Source organism: Lissotriton vulgaris, chromosome 3_2 (assembly GCF_964263255.1).
Source record: "Lissotriton vulgaris chromosome 3_2, aLisVul1.2, whole genome shotgun sequence".
Classification (NCBI taxonomy): domain Eukaryota; kingdom Metazoa; phylum Chordata; class Amphibia; order Caudata; family Salamandridae; genus Lissotriton; species Lissotriton vulgaris.
In genome coordinates, this window is record NC_141690.1 from 16,697,204 (window position 1) to 16,712,107 (window position 14,904).

The 14,904-nt window shown below is 42.8% G+C and overlaps 1 protein-coding gene across 6 annotated transcripts in view; it reads right to left on the reverse strand.

Moving 5' to 3' along the window:
- Positions 1 to 14,904, reverse strand: part of TBC1D1 (TBC1 domain family member 1) — a 1,125,494-nt gene that overhangs the window by 130,310 nt on the left and 980,280 nt on the right. For all 6 annotated transcript variants that reach the window (XM_086963988.1, XM_086963987.1, XM_086963991.1 and 3 more), the window contains one exon: positions 13,838 to 13,996. In XM_086963988.1, the coding sequence (XP_086820114.1) occupies positions 13,838 to 13,996 (159 nt within the window). The remainder of the gene's footprint in view (positions 1 to 13,837; positions 13,997 to 14,904) is intronic.

Here is a 14,904-nt window from a genome sequence, read left to right on the forward strand (position 1 = left end):
CAGCGCCAACGAAAGTACTTGGACTAGAGCCTACCAGTGATGGCTCACTGACAAAAAGACACTGGGACGAAGAAATATTGTATTTGAGCTGAATTCCGCTCTCATCAACCTGGTCAAAACTGTTCATTGGTTACATTTTTAGTCAGAGACATTTATGCTATGTAGTGCTTTGAAATGATAGGAACTCGACAAATGCAATCTCCTATGTGCCGTATTCTGCCAAACACATCAACTGTCCATGATTATATACCATATGCTAATATTGACAAATGCTAATTCTGCGACCGTCCCTGTTTATATGTACCATCATCGATCACGAAAATGAACTTTTGCTATGTAAAAAGGGGCGACTGTAGAAAAATAGACATATTGATGTACATAAGCAACGTTCATATCCCTTTTCCCACTCCTCTTCCTGCGCATATCCTAAATACCGTAAAGCATTTAACTACATCCTACTGCCGGCAAAGGCCTGTACCCGTGTATACATGACAGCCATTTTAGGCACCCTGGCCCTTTTTGCCCGCCTAAGATTAGAATCACTGGCTCCCCTTCCGCGTGTATTCAAAATCTCTCTCTCCCTCACATGCATAAACCATGAAGCCCTCTCCCTCTGCACGACCCCGCTGTGAAAGGCAACTCTCCCCCTTGACTCGCACAAAACCCCCTATTCCATCTTGGAGAGGCATCCTTTGCCTTAGCAGACATAGCCCTCCCCCAGCTGCACCTGACTGCCCCCGCTCTCATGTACGGGTCATAAGACCTCTCTCGCTCTCTGTGTGACTCTGTCCTTGTGTCCACCCTGGCTACCCCTCCCTTCTCCTCACGTAAACAAGTCATAAACCCTCTTCTTACGCAGAGCCCTGTCCTTGAGGGTCACGGCCGCGCCTGACCAGCACCTCCTTCCCTTCCATGAATGCCCCTCTGTTGACAAGCCTTCCCTCCGCACTCAATTGTCCACGCGGCATTAATACCACTCCTTTGATGACCCTTTTTCCCCCGAGTCCGGCTGACCACATATGTCCGAGGCCATCGCCTGAGCCAGGAGATACCATTTACTGCCCTTATTGTATGAAGTCACTCCTCTTCAAAGGATCCTCTATTGGTCTTAGCCACCCCCACCCCTTGGGCTATGATCAGGCGTACACATCCTGCAAAACACTCAATTGCGTGATTGACCTCCCCTCTTATCAGCAGGTCAAGGGCCCCCATTGTGAATGTATATGGGTAGGATCACCACGAGGATTATGGGGATGTCTTTCCTTTTGCGTCACACCGTCCTGATTGTGTTATCATGTGTTCTGTAGAGTATAAAAAGCCAGAGTCTCAGCTCACTTGTTAGAGCACCTCCCGAAAGACACTGTGTTTCGTGTCCGAAATGACTGGCTCTCCTCATGAGTAATAAACTCTGCTCTTGATTCCTGCTTCCAGCGCCCGTCTCTTTATTTTGGTAATTACTCAACATGGGAACTAAGGCGGTTTGCGCCAGCAGCCTGGGCATCGATAGGAAGATGGTTTTTCATTTTCCACAATGGACTATTCCATTAACTTATTTATTCGTCATTATTTTTGACTGCCTTCTTTGCTTTTCTGAATGCTTCCTTGGAATGGACAAAAAACACTGCTTTGTTGAAAAATATAGCCGAAACGCAGTAATAATAGTCTAGAAAATACTTGGTAATAAAAATTGTAAAAACAAATCTTTATTTAGCTTGTAGTCTTGTTTTAGGTGCAAAGATTACGTACTCTGGCAGGGAAAATAAAACCAGTTTTTTAATCTAGTGGCATTATTGCAAGAGAGAGTAGGGAAGAAGGTAAAAGCTTTAGAACCACACCAGCAAACCAGTCAAATGAAAGAGGTTGGTAACTGCAGAAAAAGAAAATGAAAATAAACAATTCGAAAAACAAAAAATGCACACGAGCGGAATCTAAAAAATGGCAAATGGCGTTTCCCACATAATATTTTAGTGCACTACTTCTGAAAAGCAGAACCATGTATACCAATTCTGAAAAGTAAAACTTGCTATATTTAGAGTGTTAACAGTAACAGAATATTCTGCAAACAGAAACTATTCAAGTGCTGTACTATTTATCCTCTCTGTGTGTACAAAGGTGTTAAATAATGATGTGATGCTCAGAAGGCCGCATTCTTTTGAACACTTATCTCTGAAACACAAATGGCCGATGAGGGTTGGATTAACTGTGAGCCATCTGGGTATGAGACACTTTGCCCTTTTGACCTTAGAACTGATTCACCTGCATGAAACCCAAAAACCCTTCCCATCAAAGGCATCTAACACAAAGAGCATATAGTTCTGCGAATCTTTTCAAAGTAAGTCTGGGGATTATTACAGCATGGAATGTTTTATCAAAAAAACAGATTCACATTTGCGGGAAGAATACATTCCAGCGTAATGGCTACCTGACGAATGTGACAGACTGGAAATAGCCTCTGACGAATACGACAGGTTGTTTGTTTTCATAACCTATGACTTGCCTAAATGAAAATCATGGCTAACCCCCACCTTCTAGGTCTGTCGTGCAAAAACCCACGGGACGTCGGCTAGCAAAAAAAAAAAAAAAAGAGAGAGAATGCCCTGGCTATTAACTGAGCAGTTACTATTCAATAGCATACGTGGCTTCTCACAGCACATACAATGCTTGTCACTTGTAACCGGTGGTTTGAATGTCTATTTTACATAGAGCCGATCACATTTTGATAGCGCTGATAAGCCACTACAAACCACACCCCTGATTTAATATTTGGACTCTGAGATTCCTGAAACAGGCAGTTCTAAACTGGGAGTACATTCAGCGTAAGGCATGCCAGTACTATTAGCCACAACAATCACTGACGAACATTCGTGTCCCAAATGACTTGTAGTTATGGAGATAAGATACAGTAAATATAAACAGGATTAGGAGTCGGAGCTCAAGTCGTATGACAACGCATGAATTCTAAACTGGAAACAGAAGACTTGAATTCCTTGAAAATTACATTCTTGAAAGGAAACGGGTTCATGTGCAGGTTCCTCCGCTCCCCACTTTTTGCCACATTTTGACTATTAGCTGATGGGTTTTCGAGAATGCACTGAGGCCTGCTGTCCACACCTCTGTGCCAATGATCTGACCTAGTGCAAAAGGTATGTTTAATTTGATACACCCAATTGGCAAGGACTGACTGACTTATAAGTTCCTAGTATATGGTACACAGGGTACCAAGAGCACGTAAGGCAGAGTATCAAGTCAGGGCTGCAGCCCTGTTTGTGCCACCCTGCATGTTAAAGAGACCAAATGGACCCCGCCTGCCACTGCAGACTGAAAGGGCAATGTGCATCTCTGCTAGCTCGACTTTGCCATAAAACCTAATGACAAAGCCACCACTTCCCTTTGGATGTCAGGGAGCTATATATTATGAAGTATGACATATTATTTTCAACTGATCTTAGCAGCAACCCTTTTAAAGTGTTGGTTTGCTGTGGCTAACACAGGGATACTGGCTGGTACCCCAGCTTGGCTAACTTCTGAAGGAGAATGACTAACAGGGTCAGTAAGGTATCAAATTAATTGTGGCATTAAATCCGACCTAATATCCAGGCCAGATTTAAAGTCCCTATTAAAGCTAAACAAGTTTTAGAAAGTTGCCACTCTTCACTCCAGCTAGTCCAGTGTCTTCACAAAGGCACTTACATAGGCTGGTTTCTGACCACCTAGGGAGACGTTTGAATGTGGGACCTCCTCCCCCTGGATGGTCACTCAGGGTAGTAGCCCAAAAGCCAGGCTTCAAAGGCGAAGTCGCCTTTGAAGAACTGCTTTTAACAACATCTCTGAGCAGACCATTAGGAGACAGAGCCAAGGAAGGGAAACATGTGTCCGAACCAGTTTTCCCGTGGATTTGTGGCCCACTGGTAGCCACACCTCTAAAGAGGGATACCCTGCTCCCTACTACCAAGGAAGGGTCATGCCATCTTGAAGGAGGGGGGGAAAGAAGGGTGTACTCTTGGATAGCCAGATGCCACATATCACAGGAACTTCCTCACTAGAGAGGAGGGGGCTCAGTAGCACATTGGCTAGTGACGGCATGGTCACCTCGTGGAACTTTCCGTGGAAAAGTAGAGTGCACCTGGCACTCTGTCCCTCAGTTCACTAGAGAAGAAGAAAGGACCAAAGGAGGACTGCCCTGTTGCTTTTAGTTCGCACAAAGAGTGGTTGCACTGTCGAGAGGACTGCACCTGCTGCACTTTTGACTGGGACTGTGCCTGTGGCTTCAGACTGGGGAAAAAGTTGATTTCCCCCTTCACTTACTACAGTGAATCCAAGGATCAGTTGGCTGATCCCCTGGAACCAGCTCCAGGGGCACAAAAGCTGAAAGTGCCCAAAAAGATCAAATTGACCTCCGAAACAAAAGAGGCAATCCATTAACATGGGCTGGATAATTTTTATCAAAAAGGTGGTCCCCATGAGGAAGTGTGGCCCTTGACATCCACGTCAAAGTGTCAAGAAGGGGGTACAAACATCTCTAACACAAATAACTCAGCATTACATATTTATCTTTTTATTTCATTATGGCAACTTTTGTTTTGATTGTTGACAGTGAGAAGTAAAACTTATATTTGCTCTATCGAACACATGGTGCTCCAAAAAAGGGGTGATGGAGCAGTGAACGCGATGATAAGTGCTGAAAGTGCATAATTGCAAAGTACAGAAATATATACATGTGGCTGATAGGGATAAGGGAGCTTTGGAGATCAAGCTCCGCTTAGCAAGTGTTGATAGCCACCATTAGATTCTTGACAAACAGTCCACATATGTTATTTTTGTCGACGTTTCGACCCCTGGACTCAGATTATTTAAAATGGGGTCATCATCAGGATGCAGAAATATATGAGAAATGCTAATTGATTGAGGCAATTAGTCCCCCAATCAAGAAAATCATTAAACATCAGTCTTCAAATAGTTTTCAAAATAAGTATTCATATACAGTATTTTGGATAGAAGATATATAGATACTGTGAAATCATGTGTACATCACTTGGTCAGTGTGAACCTGATCTAACCCCGCGTGCAGAGTGGTCCAGCCGCCACCTCCTATCCTAAACAAAGCTATGAAGGGTTTGTGATCCAACCACAGTTTACTTTCTGTGGCCCATACGACTGTCTTAAAATACTGTGCTCCCCCATAACAAGCCCATACCTTCCTTTTCTGTGGCAGAGCGAGTAGATTTTGCACCCCGTAACAGTCTTGAAGTAAAGGCAACACATCTCCACTTTGCCACAGCTTCTTCTCTCTAACAACACTGCACTCAGACAACACCCACTGGCATCCAGTATGACTGTGCATTCATCCTTCATGTTGAATGGTTTCAGTGGTCGAGCCTCTACAATATTATTTATACTGACAAACGCCATTTCACTTATCAATTCATGCAAACTTGTTTTTTTTTTGGGAAATTTGCCCTTTCTGCAGGGTCATGCCAGATTCGTGCCTTCTGCAAGCTCAACCCAATGTTGTCTTTTTTTCCATTAGGACTCCGTGCATTTACCCCCGCTAACCAGTGGTAACATACTTGTGCTCTCCCCTCCAAACATTGCATAAATTGGTATACACCTGACTGGTACATCTGATTTACTCATACGTCCCTAGTATAAGGTACTACATGTACACAAGGCATGTAAGTTAAAAGGCCTGTAACTTAAATACCACTATTAGGCTGCAGCACTCATTGTGACACCCACAAAGGTAGTATATCAATATGGGGGGACCAATGGGATTTTTACAGGTCCAGCATACATGCCCATTTGAGAGTAGTGGGCACACATCTAGACACATAATTCCTAGGCATCCCCTACTCAATAGTTTTAATCAGGCAGTTTACCTACCAGAATAAAATTGCTATAGGATTAACTGACCTGTTTTAATCACTTTCCTCACACCTGCACTACACGTACACGAGCCAGGCCCCTCATCCACACTGCACCAAACGGCAGCAACAAAAGATCTCTGCTAAAGAGCCCCTCATTGGGTGCCCGTTGGATACTGTAGCACCGACCCGACGAGGAGCAGGCCCAATGATGAAGCATGATACTTAGCTGGCTGGGTGTGTGAGGACCCTAGTTCTGATAGGATGTATTCCCCCCCTCTACCCACCTCGGAGGGTTACCTCCATGAGGTAGTCAGACGTATTTCCCTCTCCTTGTCTCCTTCTCCACTTTAGGAACAGCATACCCACTAAGGTAGCCCAGTAAAACATGACTCAGGCATGTAATTACAACATTTGAGGCAGTTTAAAACTACAATTTTGACCTGGCAAAATAAACCCCCTGCCAGGCCTAAACCTTCCTTGTTAAAATGTGTAGGTCACCCCTATGGTGGGCCCTAAAAGCCCTTAGGGCAGGGTGCTTGGCATTTAAAAAGTAGGCCATGTCCTGGCAGTAAAAAATATCCAGAGTCGTTTTTCATTATGGCAAGGCTGGCTCTCCCGTAGCAATGCACCGGGTTACATTATAACACCTTATAATACATAACAGTTTAGGAATAGCTAGAACTACGATTGAAGGACTCTAACTAATAGTAACTATTTTGAAAATGCCACTTATAGAAGGTTGGCATTTTCCTGATTAAGCAAAGTGTGCCTTTCTGTCATTGTGTTTAGCGCCACCTAAATGTTAATGACCCTTCCTCTCAGACTGTGGATAAAGGACCAGGGTGTGAGGAGGTGTACATTTTCCTGACATGATGGCTGGGGAGGAGCAGTGCCACTGCCCTGATTGCAAAGCATAGCCTGGCGACTTTACCTAGCCCTTCCTGCCTGTAGAAGAAATCTACCCTGTGACTGGCAGATACAGCTCAGACATATGCCCACCCACCCTTTGTTTTACAAGCCAGGCTGGAGCCAAACCCAGGGGAAAGGGAAGAACTGACCAGAACTAGTTTTAGAGTTAGGAAAAGGGGTGTCAAGTATTATCTTTCACCCTAACTAATACGCTAACAAACACAATCCATGTTTGCTCTTTTAAATTCTTTGCCTTCAAAATATAGCATAGCTTCAAATTTAATTATCACCTCAATTATGTTTCTTGCCATAGACAACTATTCTAACTGCTCTAGTTCAACACCTGAAACTTTTTGAATTTCTCTTCACCTAGTACAATTGGATCGAGTGTTTGTCATTACCCTGAAGCTTTCGTCATTAGACATAACATTGCAATAAAGACTTCTCCTTCCATCTCCTAACCCCCACATTAGTATTCACACACCCATCAGTCGTCTCGACCTCACTCTTGTGATGTTTCCAATCAGAATCCCTGTACTTACTGATGGGGTTAATATTGATCTTCACATTGTGACAGGACCTACAAATCCTGTCATAGTTACTTTTTTGCAAAACTTGAATCGGGTTTATGGTAATGTGGGCCACACTTTGGCATTGGCTATATGGGATTATTAGAAATTGGGTTGTTGGTTGACTGTAGTGTGAGTCCTGGTCAAGCAGCAACCACAATCCTAGTCAGGGTAAAGCACAAGCAAATCACAAATTAACCTGTGCTCACCCTCTCGTAGCATGGCACAGAGCAATCAGGCCTAACTTGAAGGCAATGTGTAAAGAATTTGCACAACACTTCAAACAATAAAACTGTGAAAACACCATACAAAAAGATCCCACACCTCGGTTAAACACAGAGTAGATTTTAATAAATAAAAGAAGACCAAAACGACAAACATCCAAACTGGGAAACCAGAGATATTGAATTTTAAAGTTTTAAGGTAAAACAGCGCCAAAAAGCACAAATCGCCAACAAGGAGTATCTGGTCACGATGGACCAGGACAAAGTCACAAGTGCAAGTTGACTGCAAGGAACCGTGAATCGGCTACAGGGACCCAGTTAGGCCATAAGTTAGTATTTTAAATTAGTATCCCAGAAACACCCAACATGAACCAGCCATATCTACCCATTTGGAATTTACGCTTTTAAAATGTGATAGGGTAATCCCAATGTTATCCTTTGGGAGGTATAGGCCTTGCAGTAGTGAAAAACAAATCTAAGAGTTTTTCAGTACCAGCACATGAACATTTTTAAAGTACATGTCCTACTTTTTAAATACATTGAACCCTGCCCCCTAGGCTGTCCGGGGCCCACCATATGGGTGACTTATATGTATTAAAAAGGGAGGTTTGGGCTTGACAAGAGGTTTAACTTGTACGGTCGACATGGCATTTTAAAACTGCACACAGACTCTGCAATGGCAGGCCTGTGGCACAATCAGTGCTGGACGCCCACTTTAAAGTATATTCCCCCTTTTTTCAAAGTGCATACTCGGTCTGACCCTTTGCGTCGGATTACTTCTGTCCTCATCTACTGAGCCTCTCTCCTAGTCACTAATACAATTGTTTGCCCTGTACACCCAAGTAACCATGGTAACTATGGGTCTCGGTCCCGGCCCAGTCTTTCTACACTTTTTTTGATACACACAGCGCGTCTACGTGCACGTGCCTCTGAAGTGGCACTTTAAACAGTGTTTGCAAACCGGGTCTCTCGCTTGTAAGCCGATATCCCTGGTCGCCGTCAGTGGATTAATTCCCGATTGCAGGTATTGTGTTGTGGCCCGTCCTAGTACCAGTCTGCAGCGAGTACTGTACCCCGTCCTGATTGTAACACATGGGCCCGCTGTTTCAATTTCAGACGACCGCGATACTCCTGACCGCTCCTGGGCAGCCTGATTCATTTTGCCGTAGCCCTTACTCATGTCACACACTAAGTCTAAATTCACACAGCTTTTGTGTTTTGATTATCCTTTTTAGTTGGTTGTCAAGCTTATCTGACATGAATGCAATTTATCTATTTCCACAGAGATGCTCCTCACCCGTGATTTGTTTTCCATGTAAGTTTGTTCATGTTGTATTCATTTTGTTGTGCCTGTTTTTCCTCACTTTGAATCTAACGGTGTGAGGCTTATGATTCAACATGTACTGCCTGACTCTCGTAACATGACCTTCAGGGCACTCCTGTGTCCGTTTTGAGTTCATTCAGTTTCGCCGCCGGTACCATTATTACGTTAGATGTTTATACCCGGTGGTTTAGCGACATGATGCGCTTGGTCTAATTTTTAAACCCAGGTGCATGCATTGCCCATTATATACAATATTATCCTCTGTCCTCCACCTGCTTAGTCTCGCAGGATCCCGTGTGGACCGCCTTAACTGTGTGTTTTTATGCCCATGCTCTAGGAAGCTTGCCCACCACCCTTTCCCGTCCTGATGAAGACCCATTTGTAAGGGACTACTTACCCTATGCCGTTCTGGGTTGAAACGTAGACAACCATCCCTCGTACCAGCTTTTACCCCTAGCACTGATTGTACTGCTGACTCCAGAAGTTTGGTTGCTCGAACTCTCACAATCATTTGATGTACAAATGTCTGGCTCCCGTTTGAAGCCACTTGTAATTCTTTCTTTTGCTTCTAAATAAGTAAGTTTGACCTGCATCACGTTCCCTACCTTGCACCACTTCCTACCACTCCACTTCTCCCCGCCCCGTCCCCTTCCTTGTCATTGGGCACTATTATTTGTCAATTTATATATTCATGTAATGTATCGAAATATGAGTGTGAGTACTTTGTGATTAACCCCTTGCGTGCGGGGCGTATTTTCCGCCTGTGCTGACTCCGCCTTGCGCGGGCGGAGTCATGACGGAACGGTTCCGTCATCAGCACAGCTCAACCGATGCTGATGACGGAACCGTTCTGTCATCAGCACGCAAGGGGTTAAACAACATTGTACTCCAAAGTTAATATATTTCTCTTGATTAATTTTCATAAGCTATTGCTATTTATCTGTCCTCCCGTTCTGGGACCCCTCTCTTTGTACTACTTGACAACCACTAGTAGCATTTAATTTACAGATCCTGGGCACAGGCAGTGCACATTACTAGCGACTTATAAGTAAATTAAATATGCCAATTGTGGATAAGCCAATGTTACCACGTTTTAGGGAAAGCAGCAAATACAGGAGGTCTGAAGGCAAAAAGTTAGGGGAACCACGCCAAGGATGCCAGGTCTAACATGGATCTTTTTGCACAATGAATACATATCTTTTCTGCGACCTCTTTTTCTCTAAGCCAGTGTATTCTCTAGGCTTAAACGTATTTTTTTTTATATTGAACTGAAATAAAGTTAGTATCTTTAACAATTTCATTCTCGCCCCTGTCATTGCATTCATATACGCAACAGAGTGTTAAATTAGGGTCCTCTATAGACGGCAAGCATTCCTGATCTTTTTTGGTGTTTGCCCGTTCAATCAACTGCATTTAAAGTCACAATAGTTGCAGGGGGAAATACTTTTCCCTAACTCTGCCACAAATTCATCAAACGATTGCCCTGGCTGTTTTATTCTCTGCAGGAACTTGTGTCTTTCTAGCACTACATTCCTAAAATGAGTGAATCTCTTGTGCAACCTCATTATGACAGTGGCATCTTTTTTCACATATTCCACAACATCACAAATTCACCAGTTCTAATCTTTAATTTTTTTTCACTACCACTAGTCGTTTTAGAGGGTATGCAACGGTTACCACACATCTTTTACCACTCATACTGTTACAACGCATACCATTACAACGCAGGATCCTTTACAACGCATACCTTTACAACTCAAGACATTACAACGCAGATACTATTACAACGCATGCCATTACAACGTAAGTATAGGTAAGTATATCATTTAATTTAACCTTTTTTAAGTACCAAAATATTAAAAATAAATTAAATAAATTAATTATAGTAATTTTATATATAGGGTGCAGGGCTGGGTTTGGGTTTTGGGGAACAGGGGTATTTTTAGGGTTCATCTGCAATGTCATGCGTTGTAAAGGTATTCGTTGTAAAAGATCCTGCGTTGTAAATATTGCGTTGTAATGGTATGCGTGGTAAAAGTATGCGTTTTAACGTCATATATCCGTTTTAGAGTGCTTCTGTTCTATGAACCCAAGTTGTGGCTCAATAAGGCTTTCTTATTTTTTTTAGGAGAACTCATTGCCTACAATGGCACCCAAGTAAGCTTGAAAAGGCTCCTTTTAATCGTTCTCAATTCAATGGGTAAGTGCAAGGGGTAGCAAAAACAGTGGTAGTGTTACTCGCTTCATGGTGTCATCACATGCTGAACTACGTGGCTTGCTGAGTTTCTGTTTTGTATACAATAGGAAATAGGTTGCTGCACTGTAGACCGCTGTGGACCCCAAGCTCTAGGTAATGGCACTCCAGATATGCCAGGGGTCCAACGCAGGTGTGTGGGACTTCTTCACATGGGATTGCTGTACCTAAAAATGTCGATCATTTCTATTTCTACCACTGACAAAGAATTAACCGCAACCAATGAGGATTGATTGATTGAACATAGGGTAATCAAAGCCAGCAAGCTCGACTGGTTAGAGTTGCTAGTTTCCTGCATACAGAACACAGCATTTGGAGTATGCTGCACTCAAGGGAATGGTGTACATTCTCTTTCCCAAACGGATGGCAGAAAATCCATGAGGTTCTGTTTACTCATTATTGGCTGTCTCCATCTTCCAGTGTACTTCCATCACACTGACAACTTTTATAAACATTTATTAAAACGTACCTTAAAGTTGATAGAAATATCACATGAATGTCGAAATTTCAAAGACTGTTATGACCTCATCATGGCCCTATCACTTACATGATCAGAACTAGATGTATACTAGTGAATAAGTCGAGGAAACAGAGATAGCAATGTAAAGGGATTGAGGATGTCCAGATATGTCTTTGCAAAGATTTTAGATAAATGGTAGTGAATGCCCTCTCAATCGGCAATAGAGCAAAATATTCCATATAAATCACTGCAACAAGTTAGTTGAATTACTATAAATGCTGTTAGGTTGGATTTAGGCGGCTTTTCTTACACAAATGGCTTGCGAGATCGGGTGAAGATTTTGGTATTTCAAATCCACCTTTGCTGCATGTTGTTGAGTGGGAATGTTAGAGAAGGGCAATCTCACCTGAAACTATCCTGGAAGGTGACCGATTTATGGAACATAAGACTGAATTTTGAGTGTGCAAAAAATAAAATGTTGGGCTCTGTGGTTTGCACGCCCAATTTTTTCACTTTGCATCTATTCCAGAACTGACAAAATTGGCCTCATGTAAGAGTTGGCAACTGGTAGGCAGGATGAGGCGAGGGCAGGACAATGTGCAAAACGGTTGCAAAGATCGGTTTTAACATTATTCTTAATTTAAAATGACAAATGCATGAAAAAAGATCTGATATAGAGGCACTAAAGACTTAGTTACTCAAACTTTCAATTTTTACTCTTGTGGCTGTTGTCAGTTCCCATTCGGGGGTACATGTGGCAGGATGGGGATATTGGGCCTCAATTGTATCCAATGGCGTGGCAAACCGGGACAAGTACAACACCTTCAATCTCCCAGTAGGCAGGGAGGCTTCTAGGCACTTCAGGGCAGGTCCACATCTTCTCCAGTAGAAAGTCAAGATTTCAGGTGATATTCATTCACCTCTGGGAGACTGGCTGTCAGGCAGACACCAGTCCCTGTTGCACCACAAACATTGTGTATTTTGTGGAACACTCCCTTCCTTGGTTATAAAGGGCTTGGAAAAGGAACAAAGTGTGGTGGTTTGGTTCCCACGTGTATGCACAGTTTCTAGACCTTGGATGTCAACATAACATAACATAACATGCATGCTGTTCTCCAGCTACAGATTTTGTTTAAAGAGATGCTTCGTACCGCAGGTAGTACTGTGGTCATCTCCATCCTGGGGTACCCATGGCAGAGCCACAAAGAGGTGTGAGTGTTCTCCACCTTGCTGAAGGCGTTATCAGGGAAAGATAAAGGTGGAGGCCTCACCTAGAAACTTTCTTACCATTCACAAGCTCCACCCCTTTCCTCAACAATCCAAGAAATGGCAGGGCTCAGGAACACTAATCAGCAGCTCCTTGCTAACCAAAAGAGCTCAAAGAATTTATAACGCCTGGTCTCCTTTCCTCTTATTTCAGCATCCGGGTCTCCTTCCTGAAGTGCTACAGACATGCCAGGAATATATTTCTAGTGTCTGGGAGCACAATCCTCATCTTCAATCTTTTGCTAGGCCATGCTACGGGGTAACCAAAATGGATCCCAATGTATTCCATTACATTGGTTTGCTCACGCATCACGCAGGGATTGGGATTGCCCATGGGAGCAATACTTCATACAGGTGGGCCAGTAAGCCTTCACCCAAGTGACAGAGATAAAAAGGCCTGGTCACGCCGTTGATTTCTCCTAACCAAAGTACGCTGCCACCACTTCTCTATGCGCCATACTCACAACAGGGAAAGTAATGGGTATGCTTGGGGCGCCGCTCCAGTTCACAGGACAGGTCCAGGACCTCACACAGTCAAGGACAGGCCTGCTCACACACTTCAAAGATGTGACACAGGGTAAAAATAAGTCAGGATACCAGAAATACAGGCAGGTGGGCACTCCCGGCACGGAACACGCCCATAAACCATGCAGTGGGTATTTGCATCCCAACAGACGTTATCAAGTAACAATGGGACGTTCACATCATATTAATGCATAAGGTGCATGCAAATCACCCGCTATTGAGGTCTACGGGCAACCACATCAATATTATAATACATTTCAAATACTGTGGGTTATTAACTCGTTCAAACATGCATCTCAGTCCCACACAGAAAGGAACTCCGATATTATTGTAAATATTTCACAAGTAATAAGACATAAATCATCTTTGGTTGCTTTAATTCGATAAAACCAAGATTACATTTCTTATCTATAGGAGGGCGTACACTCTGGTGCATACCTACCTAGGTCAATAAGAATGGCATGCTGCTGGGAAGTTAACTGTTTTAGCAATTCCTTATAGGGCGTATCCTTTAATTGCTGTTTACTCGTGACTTGATGCCTCAGCTGGTGCTGCTCTGCTAAAAACTTCCAGATTTCACCACGATGATGGCGTGGAACTCCTGCCAAGAAACATAAGAAACAATGCTGGTTAATCTTGGTTTGATAGGGAATGTTTGTGCTCTGTATCAGACAATTCCTAGACTTATTTTAGCCATACACTCTCTAAATTAATATTTCGATTGAATTTCAAGACTGACAGGTAAACCAATATCCAGCAGTAGTTACATTATTTCGCCACTTTTTAAAATGTATTTGCAAAATAAACTGTTTCCAAAATATATATTTAGCAGATTCATTTTGGAATGTTAGTATTTCTCTCCCATTTAGCCCAATTCATTCTACTGTAGTCAGGACTCATGAACGGCTAGAGCAATAAAGAGGGTCACAATAATTAACTTTAGAAAGCTCAAACGTACTCCATATTTTTCAAAGCTTCCTAAAAGATTCAATTTTCTTAGTACACACAAATTTAAATGTCCTTGTCTTGTGCATTTTAATCAACCGTTCTGAAATGTCTAGAAGGTTGCACTGCTTACCATATCCGAGTTAACAAGGTGCACCCAAACAACACAGCTATAAAACAAATACACGTAAATTACTTTCTATACCTTCTGTGTGTTGTGTAAATCCTAAAAGGCTGACTACTGGCATTAACTATATGCTTAACCCGGTACAAAATACTCTGTCAAAATATTATAGGTGTGGGCAAGCCCACACATTTGAAATCAATCTCCAAAGTTGCTGTTCCTGCAGCTTGAACTATTTTATTTATGAAGGACACAATATCTTATGACACAGGACTGGGACCACAGGCTTCTGCAGTAGGAGCAGTGAATTAAGTATTACACTGAATTATTTCAAGAACTTTCTTTATTGTAGAAGCACCATTGATGGATACCCATAGCACTGTCAACGACAACCTTGAAGGTTCTCACTTTTGTGATTTGAAATTAAATGATTGATCTCG